We start from the raw sequence: 25573 nt of genomic DNA on the forward strand, positions 1-25573 counted from the left end.
ACTGCTGGTTAAACACACATGATTTCACACAAATTGCACATCTATAACCAGTAAAACCTTGCACAAATTTTGAAGCTGTTTTTTTAAAGAGTGGCAAAATGTGTTACATGTGAATGACATGAAGACGAATGAGATGTTCTTGTGTTTTGTGCAGGGAAGAGGATGTCTTTGTCCTGAGTTCTGAGGCCGCTCACTGCTGTTTTGTTCTTTTCACAGTGATCATGGTTAATTAGAAGCTGAGTGACCCATTTAATAAGGGGAAGTTCTCCTGCCATATGTTCTGTGTCACTTCCTTTGGAATGAGCTGTGGAGGAAATTATTCAGCTGCTGGAACAATTTACTTCCTCAAATATTAAACCACACATCCCATCCAGACTAGACACAGAGAGAGAGATTTCCTGAAGTTTCCTTTTCCTCTGCAGTTATTTTATGTCACATTCAGACTGAAAAACAGGATGAGGGAAGTAAATCACGTTGCTGCTGAACTGAAAAAACCCTAATGTGTTTGACAGCTGCAAGCTGGAAACTGAATTCAGATTTTTTTTTTTCATTCATGTTGTCATATGTTCTGCCCAGAAATATCTCATTATTACATTTTCTTAAAAAAAAAAAAAATTACAAAACCCCCAAAGTAGCAAAATGTATCTTGATGCAGACACAGACAGAATATCCTCAGCCATGTACGGTAAAAAAAAAAAAAAAAAAGCAAAATAAAATACATAATAATGTAAAATAGTGCTCAGCATGCTCCAAAAGCGTATACATTTTTAAGTTGTAATGGTTAACTCAATTATTTAAATATAATTTTATGCTCATAATATTTAAATTGTTGTAGTTGTAATTTTGAAAAGCTAGTTTTAATCAAATATGATTTTCTGAGCTCATTTTTGTCGTTCTTTGTGCAACGTGACGGTCAGAGAACCCTTGAGCGAGATCAGAGAGATATGCAACCCTGGCTGAGTTAGACCCGCCCATACTCATCGCTAATTGGCCGAATCTCATCATAGCCGTTCCATATTGGACAGTTGTGCTGTCAGTTGGATCTTCTCGCGCTGACTGCGTCTCCGGTCGCTATGACGGCTACAGACCGCGGCAGGACACACGGAAGGAGAAGGGTTGCGTTCGGCTATGGTAAGACACTAAATTAATTCATGTACAGTAATGTACTGACAAGGATGGAGCGTTTATGGCTATTAAATCGCGAAAACAAACTATAATATGATGACGTTAATGAGTGAATTTTTAAGCTAATTTTGTAATAACCTGAGACAAATTATTGGAAAAGTCTTTTTTGTGTAATATTGTTCATTTAGGGGTATTTTATTTATTTTATTCGTTTTATATGGAGCACTCGTGCGCATTTTGCACGCGCATGTGAATTGCTTTCACGTTGGGGGCGCAGCTGCCAGTCAAGGTGTGATAATTGGAAAGAAATCTCGCGAGGATTAAAACAATTAGAAGACCTGCAGTGATTCTTTTGTCCGCTCAGAGGTCTTCCACATAACACAGGCACAGAAACACCAGCAAAGTCTGAGTATCATAGATCTAGTCATTACATCATCGGTTTTAAATCATCCTCCTGTGCAGTCATATGTAGTAATTTAATAATTTATTTAAAAAAATGGCGACAGACTGAAGTCTATTAAGTTATGGATTATTTATCCTCCAGATATGAACTATAAATATGTATGAGGGGTAGACTGACCTTCCCATCATGCATCTTGTCTTAGATAAGGAGATCTCACTTGACTCCTTGTATTAGTGTTCATGGTGAGGATGAATGGGTAATGTCTCTGAGTCATGTACAGTAATGGAGTAAAAACATTTATATTTATTCAGTTGCTAGACAGCTGATGCTTTTTGTAGTAGACAAGCTTGGATTTTTCTCTTACAGAGAAGAAAAGTGAAACACAGTAAGTCCTTTGGAAATAACTCATGTACAGCCGCGTCTGCAGCTAACATGTTCCTCTTTCAGAATTTCTCACGTTAGCTCATAATGTCAAACTTTATGTTGAGTATAAGATCATGCACTCTGCTTTCTGGGCGCAATAATGACTGGCCTCTGACCAGAAGTAGTTGGGACAAACACTGCTCCATGTAGTGACGCATCGCTTTTCCCTCACTGCATGCTGGATACACACATATACATACACACACATTAGGGCTGCCTCGACTGGTCTCGACTATGTCGACTATTGAAACCACTGACAACTAATTTAGTAGTCGACAAGTCATTTGCTTTGAACCTTGGACCAATGAGGCAGTGCTTCGATCCGCTGCTTCGTTGGATATTTTCTTCGCGCCTCTTCAGAAGTAGCAGCTCCACTTCCTATCCCCTCTCAGACCCATTAAAATATGTCAATCGTGAGTCACTTCTGTGCGGATTAAAGTGACTAACTGGGACTCCTGTCTTGTTGTGAGAAAGAAATAAGAATCATCCTAACTTCCGTTGCACCAAACGCTGCACCGTGAATCAAGTTAGAAAGATAGAGTCCACTCAAAATTAATAACTTCAAAGCAAATTGCCGTTTAAATCAAATGATACCTCTTTGTTGAAATACAAACAATAAACTGCAATCGATCAGAGTGGGTTTTTTTTTCCTCTCGGAGATGTCCTGGCTGACGAGCAGCAGCCCAAGAATGTATGGCTGCAGACCTGCAGACTCCAGCAGCCAGCTGAGTTCAGCTCAGACGTATGGAGTGACATCCATGCCGTTAATGTCTGAAAGGAAATTCTTTTGACAAAAACTACAAATTTTTTTCTATCTATGTCCAAAGATCAAGGATCCACCATGTAGAGTTTATTTATGTCCAGAGATCAAAAGATCCAGTGACCAATTTCATATTTATTTACTTTAAGACTCAATAAAATGTTGTTGACATAGAAAACCTGTAAAGCCTACTTGTAGCACACAGAAAATTCACAGGAGGTATCGATAAGGGAATCAATAAGGAATCAGATTGATAAGTGGAATCGATAATGGTATTAATATCGATAAAATGCGATAAGCTGCAATTTACGTATGATCGACTAGTTGACTAATCGCCAAAATCATAGTTGACTAGTCGACTATCAAAATAGTCGTTTGTGGCAGCTTTAACACACACACACACACACACACATACACACACAGAGAATTACCCAGCATTCTTAAATGCGCCACACAGGAATAATGTGCCAACACAGTCCATGATGTCTTTGTCACTGAGGCAAGCAGAAAAAAATCATATTTTTTAACATTCGACAGCACGTTGCATTTCGGCATGTGGCCATCATTCTCATATCTAGTGGTGGTGGAATTTTCCATCATTTTCTCAGAAAACAATGGAGCATCTGGTTTTATTATCTGTTGCATACTGCCAACATGTGAATTGCAGTATCAGACATGTTTGGGATTGTTTGTGTAATATTCTTGGAGAATATTGAATCATCTATCAAGCTGGAACAATAGCAGTGAGCAAGATGAAAGAATATGTCTCCAGGTTATGTATACCACCTATTAGTGACTCTATTTGAGCCCACCAGAGTGGATCAAGTGCAGTGTCTATCTGTCTACAGGTCCTTTCGGATTTGGAACTGTGCATGTTGATGCTGAACATTAGTGCATCCACCACTCTCCAGGACGAATAAGGTCTCTGGTCCATCCCAAGCTCCTGAAAACAGTCATCTGTCTTATGCAGCCAGGTATATGGGAGTATTCAGTGACTGGTCCAGTCTTTAACTCTTCACTCCCAGGTTTCATTGTGCAGCCATTCATTTAAGACTCCAAAGACATCGGCCAATTCCATAACATCGCTCTACTGAATGTAGAAGGAAAAATCTTCCTCAGTACTAGCCAAAAGGATGACCAACTACCTGCTTGGGAATGGCTACATCGACCACCAACTGCCAGAAAGCAGGAGTGCCAGGATTTCCTGGATGCATAGAGCACTCCACAATGATCTGGGACCAGATCCAGAAGGCCAAGAGGGAAAAGACCAACCTGCACGTCATCTGGCTCGACCTTGCGAATGTGTATGGATCAGTCCCGCACCAGCTGATCAACTACGCCATAGACTTCTTCCACATGCCCACCTGTGTTAAGAATTTGGTAGCACAGTACTTTAACAACCTGCAGATGTGCTTCTCCGTGCAGGACTTCACCACTGGGTGGCAGCGGGCGGAAGTTGGAATTGCGATGGATGTGGCCATTTCTCCCATTGCTGTTTGTCGCAGCATTTGAGATAATTCTCATTGGTGCTAGGCAAATGGTGGGAGGGATCAAGCTACCAACTGGTCAAAGGCTTCCCCCACTAAGGAGCTACATGGATGACATCACCACCCTCCTTCAGACAGCAGCATGCACATCAAGACTGCTGAGAGGATGGATGAGCTGATGTCATGGGCAAGATGAAGATCAAGCCCTCCATGTCTCGCAGCCTGTTCAATCAGGAGAGGAGTCAGGAACGACAGCACCACCTTTGTCGTCGGAGGGGAGAAGATACCACTCCTCGCAGAGCAGTCCATCAAAGCCTGGGGAGGCAGTACACCGCAGAGCTGTCTGATAGCAGATGAGGAAAACCGTCATGAAACAGCTCTGTGATGGCCTGGCAAGTATCGACCAAAGCCAACTCCCTGGGAAATACAAGGTCTGGTGCTACCAATTTACACTCTACCAGAGGGTAATGTGGCCCCTGAAAATGAGTGATATCCCCTCATCGACCATGAGTAAGATGGATGGGAAAGCCAACTCATTCATCCGAAAGTGTTGGGGCTGCCACGGTGCCTATCTGAAGCCGGCCTCTTCAGAAAAAAACATGCTGCAGCTACCACTAAAGTCACTACAGCTGGCTATGCAAGAGAAAGCCAGGCTGGTCCTCGAGCTTAGGGAGTCCACAGATAAGGTCTGTAAGGAATGCCAATGCCAAGGTGCCGACGGGCCGCAAGTGGAATGCCCAGACCGAGGTCAACCAAGCCATCAGTCGTCTCCAACATCAGGAGATCATCGGCAGAGTCCATGTAGGAAGGGCAGGCCTAGGATGGGGAGAGGCACCACGCTTCTGGTCCAAGGCCAACCGAAAGGAAAGGAAGGAGATGGTGGTGGCGGAGGTGATGAGGATGGAGGAAGATCGCTATAAGATCAAAGCCGTGTCGCAGGGTCGGCAAGGAAGCTGGACAACCTGGGAGGGAATTACAAACAGGAACATCAGTTGGTCAGATGTGTGGAAGATCCCACAGGCAAGACTAAGTTTCCTCATCCGCTCAACCTACGACACGCTTCCCTGCCCTCGGAACCTCCACCAGTGGTTCGGAAGTGAAGAATGTTGTGTGCTCTGCAATGCCCCCAATGCAAGCCTCCAGCATATCTTGTCAGGCTGTAAGATCGCGCTCTCACAGGGCCGCTATAGATGACGCCATGACCAAGTCCTGAGGAAGCTAGCCGAAGTGCTGGAGGAGTGCCGACAAGGAAGTAAAACACCACCACCTCCAGAGGACTTCACCACCTTTATTGTGGAGGGAGGGGTCAGGAGAAGCATCAGGCCAAGACAAACATCAAGGCCCTTCTCCCCTGACCAGGAATGGAGCATGAGGGTCGACCCTGACAGGAAGCTTCAGTTCCCCATGGAGATCACCACCACATCCCTCCGGCCAGACATAGTTGTGTGGTCAGCCAAGGCAAGAGCAGCGATCCTCATCGAGCTCACAGTACCTATGGAGGAGGGGATTGAGGCCGCCTTCGAACGTAAGAGGGCCAAGAACTCAGAGCTGGCTGCTGAGTGCCGGGAGGCTGGCTGGAAGACCACCATCTACCCAGTAGAGGTCGGGTGTCGAGGCTTCATTGGTTTGTCAACCACACGCCTCCTGAGGGACGTGGGACTCACCGGAGGAAGGCTCAGGAAGGTAACAAATGACCTAGCAGAAGAGGCTGAAAAAAGGAGCTTTTGGCTCTGGCTCAGGAGGAAGGACAAAACGTGGGGGAAGAACACCTAACCCCAGACAACAGCCGCAGGGGAAAACAACTATCAGCTGCAGGGGTGACAGGGAGACGTCCCTGTCACTGCTCCGCCACCAGGAGACGTACCAGAATTAAAGGAGCGAAACGTTGGTGAATGGTGGTTTCTGGCTAATGACCCTGCAGCTGACCCATGGGCACCGGAGGAGGTGCGACAGGCAGCAATGCCCAGCAGGTGTTAACATCTACCTGTATAATCCTGAGACAAAGTTGTTGTCTCCCCCCTCTAAATGGTACTATATACTCAAGAAGTCAGGCAACAAAGCCATCTAATAAGTAAAACATGATCAAGTCTGCAATTTTTTTTTTTTTTTTTTTTTGCAGAGAAGTGGTTGCCTTTGGAGGGTAAGGATGGACCAGTGGCCTGCCTGGGTGGTTGCCAGTCAGAACCATAGATTGTATATATACTGGACAGAGCCTGTGTGATGATACCCATTGGTTTTTTATATAGACCCAGAAACCCGAAATTACCTTTTCTGGGTGTCACCATGTTGAAAACCCCGCCTGAAAACCCATTGATTCACAATTAACTCATTAATGCATGAAGGGGTGCAGCATGGATGGCTCATTGTGTGACGAAAAAAAAAAAAAGCTTAAACACCCCCTACGAGCTATCCTCTGTTCGGGTGTTTTATTAAATCTTATTTTTTTGGAGACTGCACAGTGGTACTCCTAATGGCCTGTTGAGGTGCACACTCTCACGTGTGCCACTAGCTTAGCTTATGACAAGCTAAAAGTGGATGCTCTTGTTATGGCCGAACAACTGTCCAGTTTCTGGATATTCTGTGTTAGTACGCGCCCGCGGCTGACATGCTTGATAAATCCCTGCATAAAAAGTAGTTCCCAGATAATTGTGATATTCCTGTGAAATAATGAGTATATCTCATCTAAATTAAGTCTAACATTTACCAGTAATAAAATTATAAAGATAACAGAAGTTTTAAGAGTGGCCGTAATAAATATTTAAGAAACTTAGTTTATGAGCAACTTCACCTGTTATCGTTCAAGCACATTGTAAACATTGACACGATGCAATTTGATGCAGAAGAGTTCAGAAAGATACAGTTGGAATGTTTTGATTACCATTTACAGTTGGCGATGAAAGATTTGGGTGTTAACTTCATGTTAAAGTCAGAACAAGAAGCGCACTGAAAGAGATCTATCTGGGAAGAGAAACATTTTGTGTGTTGTCGCTCCAATGAGAGCGGCACGCAGACCAGGGTGGAGAAAGTAGTCCTGCGAGCTCAATCTGTGGGCACTAGCTATCCCACAATCCCAAAATAGTAGATGTCAGTCCAGTGAGAGCACCACTCTGAGCAGGGTGGCTTTGGTGTGGACAGTAATAGTTAGCCGCCGTGTATTTGCTCAGTAATCGTTCATTAAGTGGACCTACCGGCAGATCTACCGACAGTTGCTAAAACTGCTAACACCGTTAGCGTTGTGTCGTGTTGAACCGAATGTCCGCCAAATCTGAGTTTCAACTGAACTTTACGGAAGGCTTTAGCGTGGCATGTTACACGCACGACTTCGCCACTAGACCAGCACAATGGGGTAAAGCCTCTGCCCTCCTGACAGCAAGGCATGATCGCCACCTGATGGACCCGTGAGAATAGCTCATTATCTTAATCTACACACTGTTAACCACAGTAATAGGATGAGAGTTTCACTCAGCATGAGTATTGCAACAGGGACGTCTTAGGTGAGCCGGTAAAACGTTTCACCGCACAACAAGGGGAGGTGATGGTCTAGTGGTTAAGCCTTGGGCTTGAGACCAGAGGATCCTTGGTTCAAACCCCAGCCTGACCGGAAAATCACTAAGGGCCCTTGGGCAAGGTCCTTAATCCCCTAGTTGCTCCCGGTGCGTAGTGAGTACCTTGTATGGCAGCACCCTCACATCGGGTTGAATGTGAGGTATAATTGTAAAGCGCTTTGAGCGTCTGATATATATGGGAAAGCGCTATATAAATGCAGTCCATTTACCATTTAACAAGCTAGATTATTCCAGGTGTTTGTAATAAAATACTCCTAACAGACACAACACAACAGCGAGTGACTCCGTTACGGTTGGAGGAGGAGTCATTGCGCGCAGCCGCTGTCACTCAAAGCAGCCATGCCCACAGTTATACAGAATTTTATTAATTAAAACATCTAAAACTAAGAAGTTCCAAAAAATCTCCCCCGGTACAGTTGTCATAGAGGCGGAAACTGTCTATAAAGACCAAAACCGTTTGTTTTATTTCTGCTCTAAAGTTGGAGGTTTTAAAATGGGCTTCTAAGGGAATGTGCTCTGTGTTGGAACAGCCTCATGCACCCAGTCCACAGAAATGCACGTCCTGGTCGGCGTCAAAATACGAGCTCGAGTGTTGCCACTTGGTCAGAATCCACAACAGTTATTTTTGCCAACTTGGCAGTTTTCTCGCTAAATCTGGCAACTTTCTAAACCCTCTTGGCGACTTATTTTCTCAAAAGTGACTAGCCGCAAATGTTGCTACTTTTCCTGGCGTCATTGGAGACTTTTCTGGTGTTCTCAAAAGTGAAACCACGTGTGGGTTGTCGTGGAGGGGAGCCAGTGAAGGGATGCCAAAATGGGTGTAATGTGGTCGAACTTTCTGCTTTGTGTCAAAAGTCTGGCAGCAGCATTTTGAACCAGTTAGAGACCCTGAATGCTGGACTGCGGTAAACCAGAAAATAAAACATTGCAGTAGTCCAATCTAGAAGAGATAAACTCATGGATCAGGGTCTCAGTGTCAGCCATAGACAGGATGGGCCAAATCGTTGCTGTATTTCGCAAGTGGAAGAATGCAGTCCTCGTAATATTTCTAATGTGGAGGTCAAAGGACAATGTAGGATCAAAAATTACTCCAAGGTTCCTCACTTTGTCCGTGTGATGTACGACACACGAACCTAGGCTAAGCATTAACTGGTCAAATTGACGCCGATGTCTCACTGGACCAAGAACCATCATTTCAGTCTTATCAGAGTTTAAAAGTAGGAGTTTCTAGACATCCAGCTTCTCACTGATGCAAGGCAATCTTCTAAGGATTTTATGTGGATGAGATGACCAGCAGTTATCGGCATGTACGAGTATAACTGAGTATCGTCAGTTTAGCAGTGAAAGGTAATCCCAAAGCGCCGCAATATGTGCCCAAGGGGCACTATATAAAGGGAGAAAAGCAGGGGGCCTAAGACAGACCACTGTGGAAATCCAAATTTCATGTCACTAAGGTTAGAGGGTAGTGTTACTGTACAAACACAGTGAGAACGATTGGTCAAGTATACGTCACCACACAAAGGCACTCCCAGTAATCCCAAAATGATTTTCCAGCCTATCAAGTAGAATATGATGATCCACGGTATCAAATGCGGCACTAAGATCTAACAGCACAAGAACCGTAGTGGTGTCCGAATCCATTGCAAGCAGAAGATCATTCACCCACTTTAGTGAGAGCCATCTCTGTGGAATGATATTTTCTAAAAGCAGACTGCAGTGACTCAAAGAGATTATTCTCAATAAGATAGTCCACGAGCTGCCGTGAAACTACTTTTTTCCCAGAATTTTAGAGCAAAATGATAGATTTGATATCGGCTGATAGTTTTTCAGTACACTAGGGTCAAGATTAGGTTTCATCAGTGGTGGGCACAGATTTACTTCAATATCAGATAATTGAAAAGTTGTTTTTGATAAAGATAAAACGATAAACCACCCAAACATGTATCATTATGTATAAATTCCAGTATTGTCCTCTAGTACATTTTGCAACTAATAATAACTGAATTTGAGTTTTAACACCACGATCCTTTCTGGTAGTATCAAAAGTGACAACAGACCCAAACAATGAGCCCACACCCCCAATTCTGCTTTGAAAATTGTGCCCCCTGCTGAAAGCTCTGTGTACTACATGGCTCCAGCACAGAAACAAGCTGAGAGGAGCCACAAAACCAGCTCTCTACCCAATCACAACGTCTGGTCAGGCGAGGGTCTTGGAAATAAAGCAGTGCTGACTTATGGTTTGATTTATAAATAACATTAATACTGATGGAATAAGTCCATTAATGTCAATTCTGTCATTTGTACAATGTTAAAATATAACATATATCTTTAAGTTGAATAATGCACTAATTCTGAGGTTTTGTAACAAACACAGACAGATCGCAAAGGATTTGGGTAAAATGTGCCTCTGCTAAACACTGATTGGTTCAGTCATTCATTATGTAAACCAATCCTTAATGTGACGTGGTCGTGTGTTGGTGTTACAGATAAATGTGCTTTTGTAAAATATTCCATTTTTTTATTTGTAAAAACTGGCATTTTTATGGAGCCCTGGAAGTGTCATCACAAAATGTTTTGGATGTGGAGAGAATGAGCACTCATTTTATTATATTGTGTGCACGTTTTATGGTATTGTGCCCATGTTTTATTATATTGTGCAATGTGCACACGTTTTATTATATTGTAAAATGTGCACTCAATATTGTCTTGACACATAAGTGTTGGCCGCCCTATTGACGTTTCAAATCCCGCAAACCCTCGGAGAGGTCGCCGCACTGCGAGATCTCAGTAACATTGAGAACTGCATTGAGACGCTCTGATCACGCTGCACTTTAACTGCACACAGACACCATTAACATCGCAACATAAAACAATTTTTATATTGTGCCTAAAACTCTCCTGAATATATTCTCTGGGTTTATAGACGTTGTTATTGTGTTTGTTTTATGAATCACAGGCTGTCTCTCCATTATTTTCAATGGGAGCTGCTGTGAGCTACAATTGCTTACTGATCATGTCGTTCTGGAGGAAAGTGAAGTTTGCTCTTTAACATCTTATTGTTCTTCACAACACTGTTTGTCCTCTTTGTTCAAGTCTAATATATATAATATGTCTGAAATTCGGTTTGCGTTTATTAAATTCCACGCAGATTAAACGTAACAGACACGGATTATTTGTTATAATTGTTTTAGCAAGTTTTCAGGGTATCATGCAACAGTCTGTTATTAACGTGACAAAAAGCATAAAAAATACATTTTTGTAGTATAATATTAATTTACAACTGTCATCGTGTTGATTCTCTGTATGTTGTTGACTGCAGAGACTCTCTGGCACGCAAGGGATTATGGGATACGTCAATAGGGCGAATTAACAATACTGGCCAGTAGATGGCAGTAGAGACCTTAAAAACTTGCCAAAACAAAATTCCAGATAATCCGTGTCTGCTACATTTAAGATGTGTGGAATTTAATAAATGCAGACACAATAACAACGTCTATAAACCCAGAGAATATATTCACGAGAGTTTTAGGCACTAGAGTTTAATGCTGTTGTCCGTAGAACCTGATCAGAGTGTTTCAATTTCTCATGTCGTGAACGTACCGAGATTACCCTATCCTACCCATAATGCACTGCTGGGCATATATCCACACTAAAACCTTAAAAATTAGCGCATTACTTTAAAACTAAAACATATATCTGATATTTTCACTTTATACAACTTCAGACATGACATTAATTTAAATAACTTGTCCGACATTAGTTTGGATAAAAGTTGAACCATAAGTTAAAAATGTATGCCTCTGGATGGGTGATATTGCCCACGTATCAGTATGGGGTTAAGAGAAATGAGGTTTGGGGGGGTTTTTTGTGACCAGTTCTCCTTTGTCTGCAGAAGATAGAGCGGTTTCTTCTTAAAGCAGCTCTTCTCTGTTTTGCAGAGGGTAGAACTACACATCAGATACAAAACATTTAACAGGTAGGTTCTCAACTGATTTTAAGTTTTATAAATATTTGTAGCTGTTCAGCTTTATTTACCACGTTATCGGTCTAAAAATTATTGGACAAAAATTTATCACAAGATAATTAGTCTGATAATGGTTTTTAAAGTTATCTAAAAAGATAATCCGATAATGAAAACAACATTATCTACGATAATTATCGGTTATCGGAACTGTGCCCACCACTGGGTTTTTTAAGTAATGGTTTAATCACTGCAGATTTGAAACATTTAGGAACAGATCCAGAAGTTAAAGAAAGATTAATAATTTAATGTTAATGGCTGCTAAATTGTGCTAATTAGAAGTTCTTTGTCAAAGATTACAAACCTCATCATCCTTTTACAAACATGAACAATATAAGAGGTGTATATGATTTGATATATATTTGGCTATACATTTTCTGTTTGATATTGAATTTAATAAGAATATGAGGTTAAATTCATAAATGTAAATTATAAGAAAACATTCAGTTCAGTGCACAGTAAGAAAACACAGTTACCTGTAAGCCTACAATAAAAATGTTTCTGTCCACACTGAAAGTCAGGTAACGCAAATAAATAGGCTGTAAAGTCAAGGATTGCCACAACACGTTCTCAGGGCTGCATTTGCCGTTAAAGACTAGAGACACCTGAACAAGCCGTGGGCCAATGAAGCCATAGGCTATCAGAATCGGTCACCCAGGCGAGCCCTCACCTCAATCCTGATTGCAAAGTCTACGCGTGCACTGCTCTGTATAGTATAAAACTAGGCAACATTTAGGCTAAGTGGGAACAAATGACTGTGTGATAAATTAGGAGGCTGCCAGCCCGAATATAGGTCTAATTAGTCTCCAGACTTTGAGAAGCCCTGGCCTTGAGAAGTTATTATTTTATTTGAGAAGTGATAGCCAATTTTAATGGCAAAAAAACAAGAATCAAGTTTATTTGTAGTTCTAAATATTAAGGTGTTTTTACTCCCTTTTTTTTTTGTCTCTCCCACGATGTTATTCTTATTTCCTATAGCATCTGTTACGACATCATATTATGCAAATAACATGCAAATTAGAATATGACATCATTTCACACCTTTTATTGAGTTTTTAGGACAGCCAGTGCTACCTTTTCTTACTGAGCAGTTGGCAACACTGGCCACATGCTATACCAGTGCATGGTACCAGGCCTGAGCTGATCTGGCCTCAATCATTACAGATCAAATTGGAATGCATGGAAAGTTTAAATGTGCAGTTCAATGCACAACTGACTGTTGACTGACTGTTTAACCTCCCCGTCTAAGTGTCAACAGTAGGTTCAAGCTCCTGCCAGTATGTACATGGAACCACAGTTTTTTTTCTGTCCACCTGGAGTTGGTCCTGAGGCAATGTCCCATCTCTACTGGGAGCAATAAAATATAACTTACCTTGTGAATAAATCACATTTTGTAAATACAGAAACACACTGGAAACTAGCAACTGCAAGCTGTTAATGCTTTAAATGGGGGAATGACAAAAAAAAAAAAAAAAAAATTCAACCTCCAATGTTTTTGTCATTGTGAAATGATGGTCACATCCATCACTTTGCAACTCTGAAGCAAACTCAAAGCATTTATACTTTTGACACTAGATGGCAGCATCATAACAAGCAGTGTTTTCACATGATTTAAAGCACATTAGGGAAAGAGCAAGCTGGCTTTCGAGAAAATTATAGCACTCTTGATCATATATTTACTTGATTCTATTATTGAGATTTTCCTTTATAAGAAAAGACCACTATACTGTGGTTTTTTTATTATAAAAAAAAAAAAAAGTCTTTCAAGGTCAAGGTTCATTTATTGTCCTTCCAGCATGTAAAACACGACAGGAATGACATTCTGTACTCACAGCCCAAGGCATAAAAGTTTCAAAAAAAAAAACAAAAAACTAAAAGATATGCAAAATGTATACAAATAAAATACATAATCAGTTAAACCTAAAGTAAGTTACAGAGCCAATGTGGTGAACTGCAAAAAGTGAATTGTGACCATTTTGCACTTAGTCCCATTTAACAGCATTGCGTTAGGTGTAGGACATTTTGTTCATCAGTCTGATAGCTTCCAAAAAAGAAGCTGGAACAGAGATGGGAGGTTCTGGCCTTGACGCTGCACAGCCTTCTTAAGGCAGAGGGGCAGACAGTCCATAGGCGGGGTGAGGGGCGTCCTTCATAACACTGGAGGCCCTGTTCCTCTGGTGGCTGATGTAAATATCACTGATGGAAGGAAGGTCAGGTCCGATGATCCTCTGTGCAGCTTTCACCATGTGCTGCTGAACCTTCCTGTCCGTTGCAGAGCAGTGATCGTACCACACAGTGATGGACTGGGTCAGGATGCGCTCCACTGCGCATGTGTAGAAGGAGACAAGAGCAGAGGGGAGCAAGTCCAGCGTATGTCAGCTTCCTCAGAATGTAGGAAGCTGGCTGTGTTGTTTGACGAGGTGAGGTTGTTAGTAATGTGCAAACCCAGGTACTTTAAGCTGGAGACCACCTGTACAGCTGTGCCTGCGATGTGGGGGCGGGGGGGAGGGGGTGGTTAGTTCTCCTGAAGTCCACGATCACTTCTTTTGTCTTCGTCACATTTTTGCAGAGATTGTTGGCTCTGCACCACACCTCCAGATGTTGAACCTCCTGCCTGTACTCTGCCTCGTCATTGTGAGAGATTAGTCCCACCACGGCAGTGTCGTCTACAAAGATGACAATATGACAGCTGAGATATTTTGCCGAGCAGTCATAAGTCAGCAGGGGGCTCAGGACACATCCCTGAGGGGAGCCGGAGTTCAGGATGGTGGATGAAGATGTGCATCCATGGGTCGTCAAAGACTATGGCCTGTTCATCAGAAAGTCCAGGACCCAGTTGCAGTTTGAAAGATATTAATCTTCAAAATATTCCCAAAACAAAACGGTAAACTAAGCCTCCACATTGGACTAAAGGCTGGTTCTTTAAAGTTTAAAACAATAATTTTTTTTAGTTTGTAAATGACAGGATGTTATGAGTTGGGATGTCCTCAAAGTAAATTCTTAGCAGAACAGTTGAAAATCTGTGGTAAGCTCATCACCCCACCGTAGCCTTTTAATGAAACATTTCCTTGAAACTGCCAAACCTGGACAAAGGGGACTTTGTTGAGCTGTTCACTTTCACTTTTATTCTTCCAACCATGTGCTGTCATGCAGCGAAGGGAAAAAAATAATAGGATCATATTACTGTTTCGCAACAGTCCCCATAGGTCTTGTTTTCCCATGGGAGAGAAACCAGGTTGGCACACACCTTGGTTTGCCAAGTTTTATTTTCCACATTGATGTGGGTGCACGGTGTAGGTGGGCAGAGCCACATTAAAGACAAGCTGTCATAAAACGGCCGTGTGTTGTTTACCTGGATGTTTCCATTGAGTGGATTTTCTGTAATGCTGACAGAAGCCCCTAAATATGTAAAAAATATAATGCAATGCTGAAATACCCTCGGCTGTATGAGCATAAAAATAGGAAAAAGAATGCAACCTTCTGACCTCTTAAATAGGTCCAGGTGTAGCCACTGAACTTGTCGAGGTCTTTGTCCCACAAATATTCCCTGTGAATTTGAAGACCTTGGCAGTAACAGCACTGGACTGCGGAGGACAGACGGACGGACGCAAAACCATTGCGATACCCGATGGCCATATTATGACATCGGGTAAAAAACTACAACCTGTGGTCTCTGAAGAATTGCAAGCTGGAAAAGGAGGGCAGAGTTTGTGTGATTTTCATTTTATTTACTTGTGTGTGTGTGTGTGTGTGTGTGTGTGTGTGTGTGTGTGTGTGTGTGTGTGTGCGAGCACGCCCACGCCTGTTGACAACATAGCTCATCAAAATGTGGATGTTTGGTGGGGGGTTCCAGAAGAGATTATCAGATTTTGGTGGTGATCTGTATTTTCTATATTTTTCTTTTCTTTTTTTTTACAGCATGACACAAATGCTTTGTATTTATATCTGTAAAACATTTTAACACATGATGTCATGAAGGGGAAAAACTAAAGTTAAAATTAAGACTGTTTCCTTTGAGGTTCTGTCAGATCCATAGGTATTTGGACAGCAATACAATTTGTATAATTTTGAATCTGTACAGTGGAACTAAAGTGAAATATCGATGCTGTTTTTTAATTCGAGTTCAGCAGAAATGTTAAACATGAACCATTTAAGAATTACAGCCATTTCTGTAAAGTTATCATATTTTTAGAGCCCAAAGTAATTGGACAAACTGTAAGGATTGTTTTTAATACAAATCATGTATACCACTGAGCACATCACATCATTTCCTACAAGTGATGCAGAGCAGGAGCTGTGAGTATGTTTCACCATGTGGAACTGGAGCTACATCAAAAGGACAAAACAGATTTGTACCAGATCCACTGTGCTGACCCTGAGCAACTGGTAACAGCCAAAATGTTATATATATATATATATATATATATATATGAGGTCTGTGAGAAAGGTATCGGACCTTTTTATTTTTTCAAAAATCATATGGATTTGAATCACATGTGATTGCATCAGCCTAGCTTGAACCTTCGTGCGCATGCGTGAGTTTTTTCATGCCTGTCGGTTGCGTCATTCGCCTGTGAGCAGTGGTCCACCCCTCTCGTCGTTAAGGAAATGGCGGAATGATTTGGAGCTTTGCTGCATCAATTTTTTCTTGAAACTGTGAGAGGCCTCCAGGTGGACACCATTCGGAAAATTAATATGGCTTCCAGGGACGATTTTATGGGGATTACACAGATTAAGGAGCGCTCCAGCTGGTTTAAAGACCACACACAGCGTCTGAGAGTGCAGCGCGCTCCGAGCGCCGATCGACAGGCTCAAACCCCACTGAAACAACCAGATCATTTCCAACGTGAAGGCTTTGTTGATCCGGGATGTCGTCTGACTTTCACAAAAAGGCAGAAGGCGTGGACATCAGCACTTTTTCGGCACATTCCACTGTTACAGGAGTTTTTTTTCATGGAAAAAGAAGCAGATGAATGCGCCACCATGCCGCTCATGGCGCAGGACAAAACCACCTCCGTGTTGGTCTCTCAGGATGGCTTTCAGGTGGCTTTCAGACAGCTTTCAGATGGCTTCTGGTTGCTTTTCAGTCGTGGGAATATCCGAGAAATTGAGCATTAGCTGGACATGCTCCAACATGTCCTGTGAGGCTTCATCATGGCGTTGCTTTGCGCCATGCGGCTGCGCCGCGACACGCGGAATTCCTCTGCACGTCTGTCTCAATGTGCCGAAAAAATGCTGATGTCCACGTCTTCCGCAGTTCCTGTGCTAGTCAGATGACATACCGGATCAAGACAGCGTCCAGTTTAGAAATGAACGGCACATTCCACTGTTACAGGAGTTTTTGTCATGGAAAGAGGAGCGGAGGAATCCCGTGCATCGCGGCAGAGCCATATGGCGCAAAGCAACGCCGTGATGAAGCCTCACAGGACAGGATGTTGGGGCATGTCCAGCTCATGCTCAATTTCTCGGATATTCACACGACTGAAAAGCAACCAGAAGCCGTCTGAAAGCCACCTGAAAGCCGTCCTGAGAGACCAACACGGAGGTGGTTTTGTCCCACGCCATGAGCAGCACGGTGGCGCATTCATCCGCTTTTTTTTCCATGAAAAAACTCCTGTAACAGTGTAATGTGCTGAAAAAGTGATGATGTCCACACCTTCTGCCTTTATGTGAAAGTCAGACGATGTCCCAGATCAACAAAGCCTTCACGTTGGAAATGATCTGGTTGTTTCAGCGGGGTTTGAGCCTGTCGATCGGCGCTCGGAGCGCGCCGTGCTCTCAGACGCTGTGAGCGGTCTTTAAACTGGCTGGAGCACTCCTTAATCTGTGTAATCCCCATAAAATCGTCCCTGAAAGCCATATTAATTTTCTGAATGGTGTCCACCTGGAGGTCTCTCACAGTTTCAAGAAAAAATTGATGCAGCAAAGCTCCAAATCATTCCGCCACTTCCTTAACGACGTGAGGGGTGGACCAGTGCTCACTCAAAGCCTGCTCACAGGCGAATGATGCAACCGACAGGCGTGAAATAACTCAGGCATGCGCACCAAGGTTCAAGCTTGGCTGATGCAATCACACGGGATTCAAATCCATATGGTTTTTGAAAAAAATAAAAAGGTCCGATACATTTCTCACAGACCTCGTATATATATATACAGTAGTGTTCAGAATAATAGTAGTGCTATGTGACTAAAAAGATTCCAGGTTTTGAGTATATTTCTTATTGTTACATGGGAAACAAGGTACCAGTAGATTCAGTAGATTCTCACAAATCCAGCAAGACCAAGCATTCATGATATGCACACTCTTAAGGCTATGAAATTGGGCTATTAGTAAAAAAAAAAAAAAGTAGAAAAGGGGGTGTTCACAATAATAGTAGCATCTACTGTTAACAATACAAATTCAAAACTATTATGTTCAAACTGCTTGTTGAGCAACCCTATGAATCACTAAACTAGTATTTAGTTGTATAACCACAGTTTTTCATGATTTCTTCACATCTGCGAGGCATTAATTTTGTTGGTTTGGAACCATGATTTTGCTCGTTTACTAGTGTGCTTGGGGTCATTGTCTTGTTGAAACACCCATTTCAAGGGCATGTCCTCTTCAGCATAAGGCAACATGACCTCTTCAAGTATTTTGACATATCCAAACTGATCCATGATACCTGGTATGCGATATATAGGCCCAACACCATAGTAGGAGAAATATGCCCATATCATGATGCTTGCACCACCATGCTTCACTGTCTTCACTGTGAACTGTGGCTTGAATTCAGAGTTTGGGGGTCGTCTCACAAACTGTCTGTGCCCTTGGACCCAAAAAGAACAATTTTACTCTCATCAGTCCACAAAATATTCCTCCATTTCTCTTTAGGCCAGTTGATGTGTTCTTTGGCAAATTGTAACCTCTTCTGCACATGTCTTTTATTTAACAGAGGGACTTTGCGGGGGATTCTTGCAAATAAATTAGCTTCACACAGGCGTCTTCTAACTGTCACAGCACTTACAGGTAACTCCAGACTGTCTTTGATCATCCTGGAGCTGATCAGTGGGTGAGCCTTTGCCATTCTGGTTATTCTTCTATCCATTTTGATGGTTGTTTTCCGTTTTCTTCCATGCTTCTGTTTTTTTTTTTTTTTTTTTTTTCCATTTTACAGCATTGGATATCATTGTAGATGAACAGCCTATAATTTTTTGCACCTGCGTATACGTTTTCCCCTCTCCAATCAACTTTTTAATCAAACTATGCTGTTCTTCTGAACAATGTCTTGGACGTCCCATTTTCCTCAGGCTTTCAAAGAGAAAAGCATGTTCAACAGGTGCTGGCTTCATCCTTACATAGGGGACACCTGATTCACACCTGTTTGTTCCACAAAATTGATGAACTCACTGACTGAATGCCGCACTACTATTATTGTGAACACCCCCTTTTCTACTTTTTTTACTAATAGCCCAATTTCATAGCCTTAAGAGTGTGCATATCATAATGCTTGGTCTTGTTGGATTTGTGATAATCTACTGAATCTACTGGTACCTTGTTTCCCATGTAACAATAAGAAATATACTCAAAACCTGGATTAATCTTCTTAATCACATAGCACTACTATTATTCTGAACACTACTGTATATACGCAAATCATCACTTTTTCAGCTAGTTTTCCTTAGACATGTTGCTGGATGGTTAACTGAACACTTCCAAATCAGTGAATATATCTAACTTCATTTACATCAATTATTAAGGAATACAAATAGTATGATACTATTTGGTAAATCTGTCTGGAGTAGGGTGTTCTCAAAAACTGAGTGCGCATGCATGAAGGAAGTGAGTGAGGGAAGCCACCAAGACTGCTTGACAACCCTGAAGGAGCTATAGGCTTCTATGAATGAGTGGACAAACTGCATACTGTAGTGCAACGTTTGTCTGTTGCATCACAAGTTACACGGCTTAATTGTGGAGTGAAGCAGGGAAGAATTTTCATGCAAAGATTCAGATGTAGGCTCATCTCTCCCATGTTCCTACTGGTAACCCAAAACTGACAAATTTAATGTGTTCTTTTTAAGTAAGTCCTCTTTGGCACTATGCCATGTAGTTGTATCATTGCTGATACAAAAGTTGTACTATGCATAGTTTCTCCAAACAATAATTGTCAGATTTAGTTTGAGTATTACTGGGCACTGAAAATGGAGGGGGTGTATAAAAATGGGCTGCGATCTGTAAATGCATTATTTATTTGTTTTTAAACCTCTTGTAGTGTCGTACAGAGGCAAAGACCCAAAAATTGTCACTGTCCAAATATGTATGGACATGACTGTAACAATGTGTGATCATAAACACACGCACCTGTCTCACCTAACCCACTGCCCCCACCTCCACCGAAGTAAACTGTGCAACCATGGAAATGCACTTTTAATATCTTTATGCATTTTGATTATAGTTTTTATATTGTGTGTGTGTGTGTGTGTGTGATGAAAGAACTGTTTGAAAGTCTTTTCAGTACAGTGACGATAAAGACATTCTAGATTCTGCAGGTTATCTCCCAGTAGGCAGCCTGGTCTTTTCTACTGTACTCCATTGATTTTATTTGAGTGTTACACATTTACTTGGTGCTCTGAGCTAATTCACACCTTGTAGTTTATTAACTAAACACACGGATAATTTGGTAGGTAACCTCTCCTTTCCTGTGGGGGTAGGAATCATGTTTAAACAACAAATGATGAAAAGCATTAGTTCAGTATTTCTGCAGGGGTGGTGGCCAAGTGGTTGATGCACTTGGTTTAAGTGTGGCAGGTTCCTGGTTCAAACCCCACGCTTGCCACATTTCTCTATGTAATGTGGAGTTGCGTCAGGAAGGGCATCCTGTGCCAATTCTATATGCAACTCCACCTCAGATCTGCTGTAGCAACTCCGAGTGCAAACAAGAGAGCAGCCAAAAGGTGTTACTATTGGTTTAATATTTCTGATACATTTATTGAAAAACATCATTATATGAAAAACGCCCATGTTCATATAAAAATAAATAAAAATATGCAGTTAGGTTTTCCAGCTGTTTACACAGAAGTCATTGACAGAATTGACAAGTGTCACCATTTATGATACTTAACGCCTCCGGGGCTTAGTATTTACTATTTACTCAGTCACTTTGTCCAGAAAATATAAAGCTGCTGGCCTTAAAAAGAAAAAGAGAAAGTTTAATGCCTGAGCTCTGGAAAGTTTGAGGGAGAAAGTGATAAGGTGTCGGTGATCTGGCTGTCAGTGTGTTTTTAGGTGCCACGGTGGGGTAGAAATCTCAACACACACGTGTCTATCCACGCAGCAGTTTGTCTTCAGGCAGTGAGCTATCAGGAGGCTCTTCACTTGTGACCTCGGACCTTCTGTCGAGACTGGTGCTGACCACTCTTTGCTCTCCTCCTCTTCCTCCTCAGGCACAGCTTCACATTACGACCCAACTTAAGGGATCTAAGAATCAAAAGCAGGAGAACAACATTTATTTTGAGAACTAAAGCTGGCTGTGCTGAAAAAGTGGTCAGTTAATTAACGATGATTTATGAACCAGTAATCAGTTATTCTGGCAATGTCATTTTTCATCATTTATTGAGATAAAAATCCAATTCTTAAGTAGTTTCATCTTATCAAATGTGTTTTATGTTACTGTAAATCTCAGGTTTTAAGCAGGACAAATCAGAATATTAGGAAGAATCAAACATACTGTAAATACTGAGATAACTTTAAAAAAAATTAATTTGGACATTGGTTTCTCCAATGTTTGTAGGACAAAATGGCATCTTTTACTGTCTGCTAAGTGGCAAAAAAAAAAAACAGATTTAACAGCTGCTCAACTACTAGTTATAGTGGAACTGGTTTGGCAACAACTAAGATACTGTTGGTGTTCATTTACAGGAAATACTGCACTGGGTGGAGCCCTTTTTTATTTTTTAATTTATCCATTTAGCAGACTCACTTTCTCTGAACAATCTTGTAAGCTGCCCAACTATAAGAATCTTGCATGTAAAACATTTGCTGAACATGTTTTTAAGCAGAAATTGTTGAACGTGATACATACATACATACACATACACTGATCCTCCTGCAGCTGCGAAAGTTTGAAGCAAGCCCTTGTTTTATACTATGGTATAATGTATTCCACCAGTACATAACACTTTTCTTACTTTATTATGCAGTGGCATGGTGTTAACCCTAACCCTACACCATACCATGCTTTACCATATTGCAGTATACTGCACTATACTATTTTACCATATAGTGAGCTACAGCACATGCAGTTATACTGTGCAATAATATACTGTGCTACACTATACTATATTATATTCAACTACTATAATCCACTGAAATGTACTGTGCTATTTTATTCTGTGCAATAGTAAGTCCCTTCGGCTGCTGCCTTGTTTTCAATTGGGTCGCCACAGCAAATAGGTGGATCTGCATGTTGAAGTTTTACGCCAGATGCCCTTCCTCACACAACTCCCATATTACATGGAGAAATGTGGCAGGGGTGGGGTTTGAACCGGGAACTTTCCCCACTTAAACCAAGTGTGCCAAACACTTGGCCACCACCCCTGCTATACAATGCTGTGCTATATTTCATTATCCTGTATTATACTGCAATATGTTTTAGTATAGTATACTACATAGTACACTACTACAGCGTACTGTGCTGTACCATCCTGCATTATAATGTATTTTGTTGTATATACAGTGCTATAATCCACTGCCATACACTGTACTATACCATTATATGTTATACTATATTATAAGATACTCCTTTATTAGTCCGATGATGGGAAAATTTACAGTGCTACAGCAGCAAAGAAATGGTCACAGAACTGTGCAAAGTATGAAAAATAAGGTTAAAAAATACCAAATACGCACAGATGTCAAGTTCTGTGTAGAATAACAATATATATACTGTAGAATAAACTATTTACAAGCAAGAAAAAAGAATGCTTCGTAATATTGCACGAGTGTCAAAATGATGTTGTACGTGAGTGTACAAGTTATTATTACACAAGAATGTGTAGTATTATTGCACATGGGAGACAGAAAATTGTACTATAATGATATTAATGATCTGAGTGGTCTTCTGGGAACAGTGCTGGTTGTGGAGTCTGACAGCAGTAGAAAGGAAGGACCTGCGGTATCGCTCCTTCACGCACTTAGGTTGCAGCAGCCTGTCACTAAAAGAGCTTTCCAGTGCAGTCCAGGTGTCACACAGGGGGTGAGAGGCGTTCTCCAGCAGGGATGACATCTTAGCCATCATCCTCCTTTCTCCCACCTCCTGCACTGAGTCCAGGGGACTACCCAGGACAGAGATGATATTGATACTGCTGCTCCAGTAGACCACTCCGTAGAAAATGGCTGATGCCACTACTGAGTCAAAGAAGGCCCTCAGGCGCCCCCTGCACTCTAAAGGACCTGAGACGCCTCAGCAGATAGAGTCTGCTCTGGCACTTTCTTATAAAGTGCAGTATGTTGTTTGACCTGCCCAGTTTATTGTTTAGGTGAACACCCAGGTACTACACTGTACTGTTATGATAGACTGTACAATACCACACGTACTGTGTTTTACTATAAAATCATACTGTAAAGTTATGTTCTAGTGTACAATGTACTACATTATGGCATACCATGCTTCACTCTGTTACCAGAAGCTGTACTATATTATGCTAAATTATACTATACGTTGTTATGCTATACTTGTAATACTGTGTTGTACTACATTACAGTATACTGTATTAGAATGCACTGTATTGTAGCAGATATACATTATTTTGCTTTATTATGCTTTATTACACTATACAAGGCTTCACTATTTTAAACCGTGTTGTACTGCTGTTTACTGTAAAATACTGTGCCATGCCCTACTGCCATATACCATATTGTTCTGTCCTATGCTCTACTATACTGTGCTATACTATAGTTTTACTAAACTGTCGTGCTTTCAGTTTACTCACCTTTTCCAGCAGTGTATCAACTGCTTCCCCATAGGCGCTTCTGGATTCACACACACTGATTCACCACTGCGCTTAAGCGTCACTCTGAAAAACATGACGTATCATCAGACACTTGGTTGCATACTTCTGGCTGTGTGCATGCGTTGTACACATTGGAAGTGGTACTCACATGACTGTTTCTTTGTCACACCCGGGGCTTTGGGGGAAAACCTTCAGGTCTTTCAGCTGCCCTCTGACACGATTCTGCATCTGTGGACACAAACATCTTCCTGGTGCAAACGGGCTGACTGACTCTTGCACTGCACAGACACATTAACAGGACAAGAGATTAATCCACCATACTGCAAGCTCACATGATTGCCTAGTTTTGCTCACATCCTATTTTTTTTCCTAATTGTTTACAGAAGAAAAAGCACACATATTTAAAATAATAAATCAGTGTCTGAATTCCTACCTGTGATCAGTACACAGAAGAGGCTCAGCAGGGCAAGCGGACAGACGGACTGAGGCTTCATGGTGGAGACACGCTGCGCGTTGACAACGAGCCACGGAGCCGCGTGTTTGTGTTTTATACTTGTGCTCCTCCCCCGCAGCCTCAGAGGTGGGATTTCCAAACCAGGAAATTCCCCCCGGCCATCTCCCTCCAAGATCTTATTAGGATGCAGGGATTAGACAAAACTTCTTTGGGTTAGTCCCAAAAGATGCAGTGCATTCAAGGGCACAATAATGTAATATTTTCCCTTTTGTCACTGTGCAGCAATTTGTAGGTGAAACTCCCATTATTTAGTTACAGTTTTTAATGGCAGCATGCATGAGGGCTGTGTTTTGTTTTTGTTTTTTTTTTTATTTAAAAACAGTAACTGCCAATTTTCTAAGCAGTGTATAAGAAAGGGGCCTGTATTTGCATTCCGGCCTTTGTTAAAACATTCTACTGTTATCAGTCCTCTGGCTCTGTGTCAACAAGCTCACATGATTTCTGATAAATCTGCCTGTCGGGATTTCAATACATGAACCCTGTTGCATACAATACTGTGCAAAACTGTTCAGTGTGTGTTTTTGTTAGCTATTGTTACATCAGCCAAGGATTAAAATAGTAGTAAAGGAATAGTAAGGTAATAGTAAGGAGTAAAATCATCAGTGTTTGTTTATTTGTCTTTTAGCGGGATTACATCAAAACTACTGTACAGATTTTGACAAAATTTTCACCACAGATACATATTAGGTCATGGAAGACTGGAGGGGATCTGGAACCAGATTCTGGATCAAGATTTCATTTTATATAGGCTTTAAAGGATATTGTTTAGAAAAAAAACTACTACATGTATTCTCACCAAATTTGCACCACAGATAGCTATTAGGGCATGGAAGATTCCACTGAATTTTGGAGGGGATCTGAATCCGGATTTTGGATCAAAATTTCACTTTATGTAGGCTTTCAAGGATCATATGAAATTGACTTCACAGATTTTCACCAAAAGGTGCACTACAGATAGATATTAGCACATGGAAGACTCCACTGAGTTATTTAGGTGATCTGGTGTTGCATACTGAACGGTCCTCCCTACAAAATCGGTCCCCCTGCCTTCATTGTGCATGCGTCATTTCGGAGTGTCAGCAGCGATTCATCGACTATCGCCTCGTTTCTCCTTAAAATGGACTTTAGAATGATTTAAGAGGTTTTACTTTGTCATGTGATGGTTAATAATCACATTATTCCCTTTGACCGGTTTGGGTGTAAAGAATCAGTCTCAGATGCGCTGGTGTTGCACTCTGGTCAGTTTGCTATTTTTATTGTGAAATAATGCTGAATTTATGTGG

The 25573-nt window shown here is 41.6% G+C and overlaps 2 protein-coding genes across 2 annotated transcripts in view; one reads left to right on the plus strand and one right to left on the minus strand.

Annotated features, from left to right (window-relative positions):
• The first annotated feature begins 1074 nt into the window (after positions 1-1074).
• rassf4a (Ras association domain family member 4a) overlaps positions 1075-25573 on the plus strand; it is an 81092-nt gene continuing 56593 nt past the window's right edge. The window contains exon 1 of the mRNA XM_034184758.1: positions 1075-1131. The gene's annotated coding sequence lies outside the window, so the exon portion shown is untranslated. The remainder of the gene's footprint in view (positions 1132-25573) is intronic.
• LOC117523280 (C-X-C motif chemokine 10-like) lies at positions 20719-24293 on the minus strand. Its single transcript, XM_034184759.1, has 4 exons — positions 24210-24293; positions 23925-24054; positions 23756-23839; positions 20719-21242 (listed from the first exon to the last, which is right to left on the minus strand). The coding sequence occupies exons 1-4, from the start codon at positions 24268-24270 to the stop codon at positions 21137-21139; spliced, it is 381 nt and encodes a 126-aa protein (XP_034040650.1). The 5' UTR covers positions 24271-24293; the 3' UTR covers positions 20719-21136.

Source organism: Thalassophryne amazonica, chromosome 13 (genome assembly GCF_902500255.1).
Source record: "Thalassophryne amazonica chromosome 13, fThaAma1.1, whole genome shotgun sequence".
NCBI lineage: Eukaryota > Metazoa > Chordata > Actinopteri > Batrachoidiformes > Batrachoididae > Thalassophryne > Thalassophryne amazonica.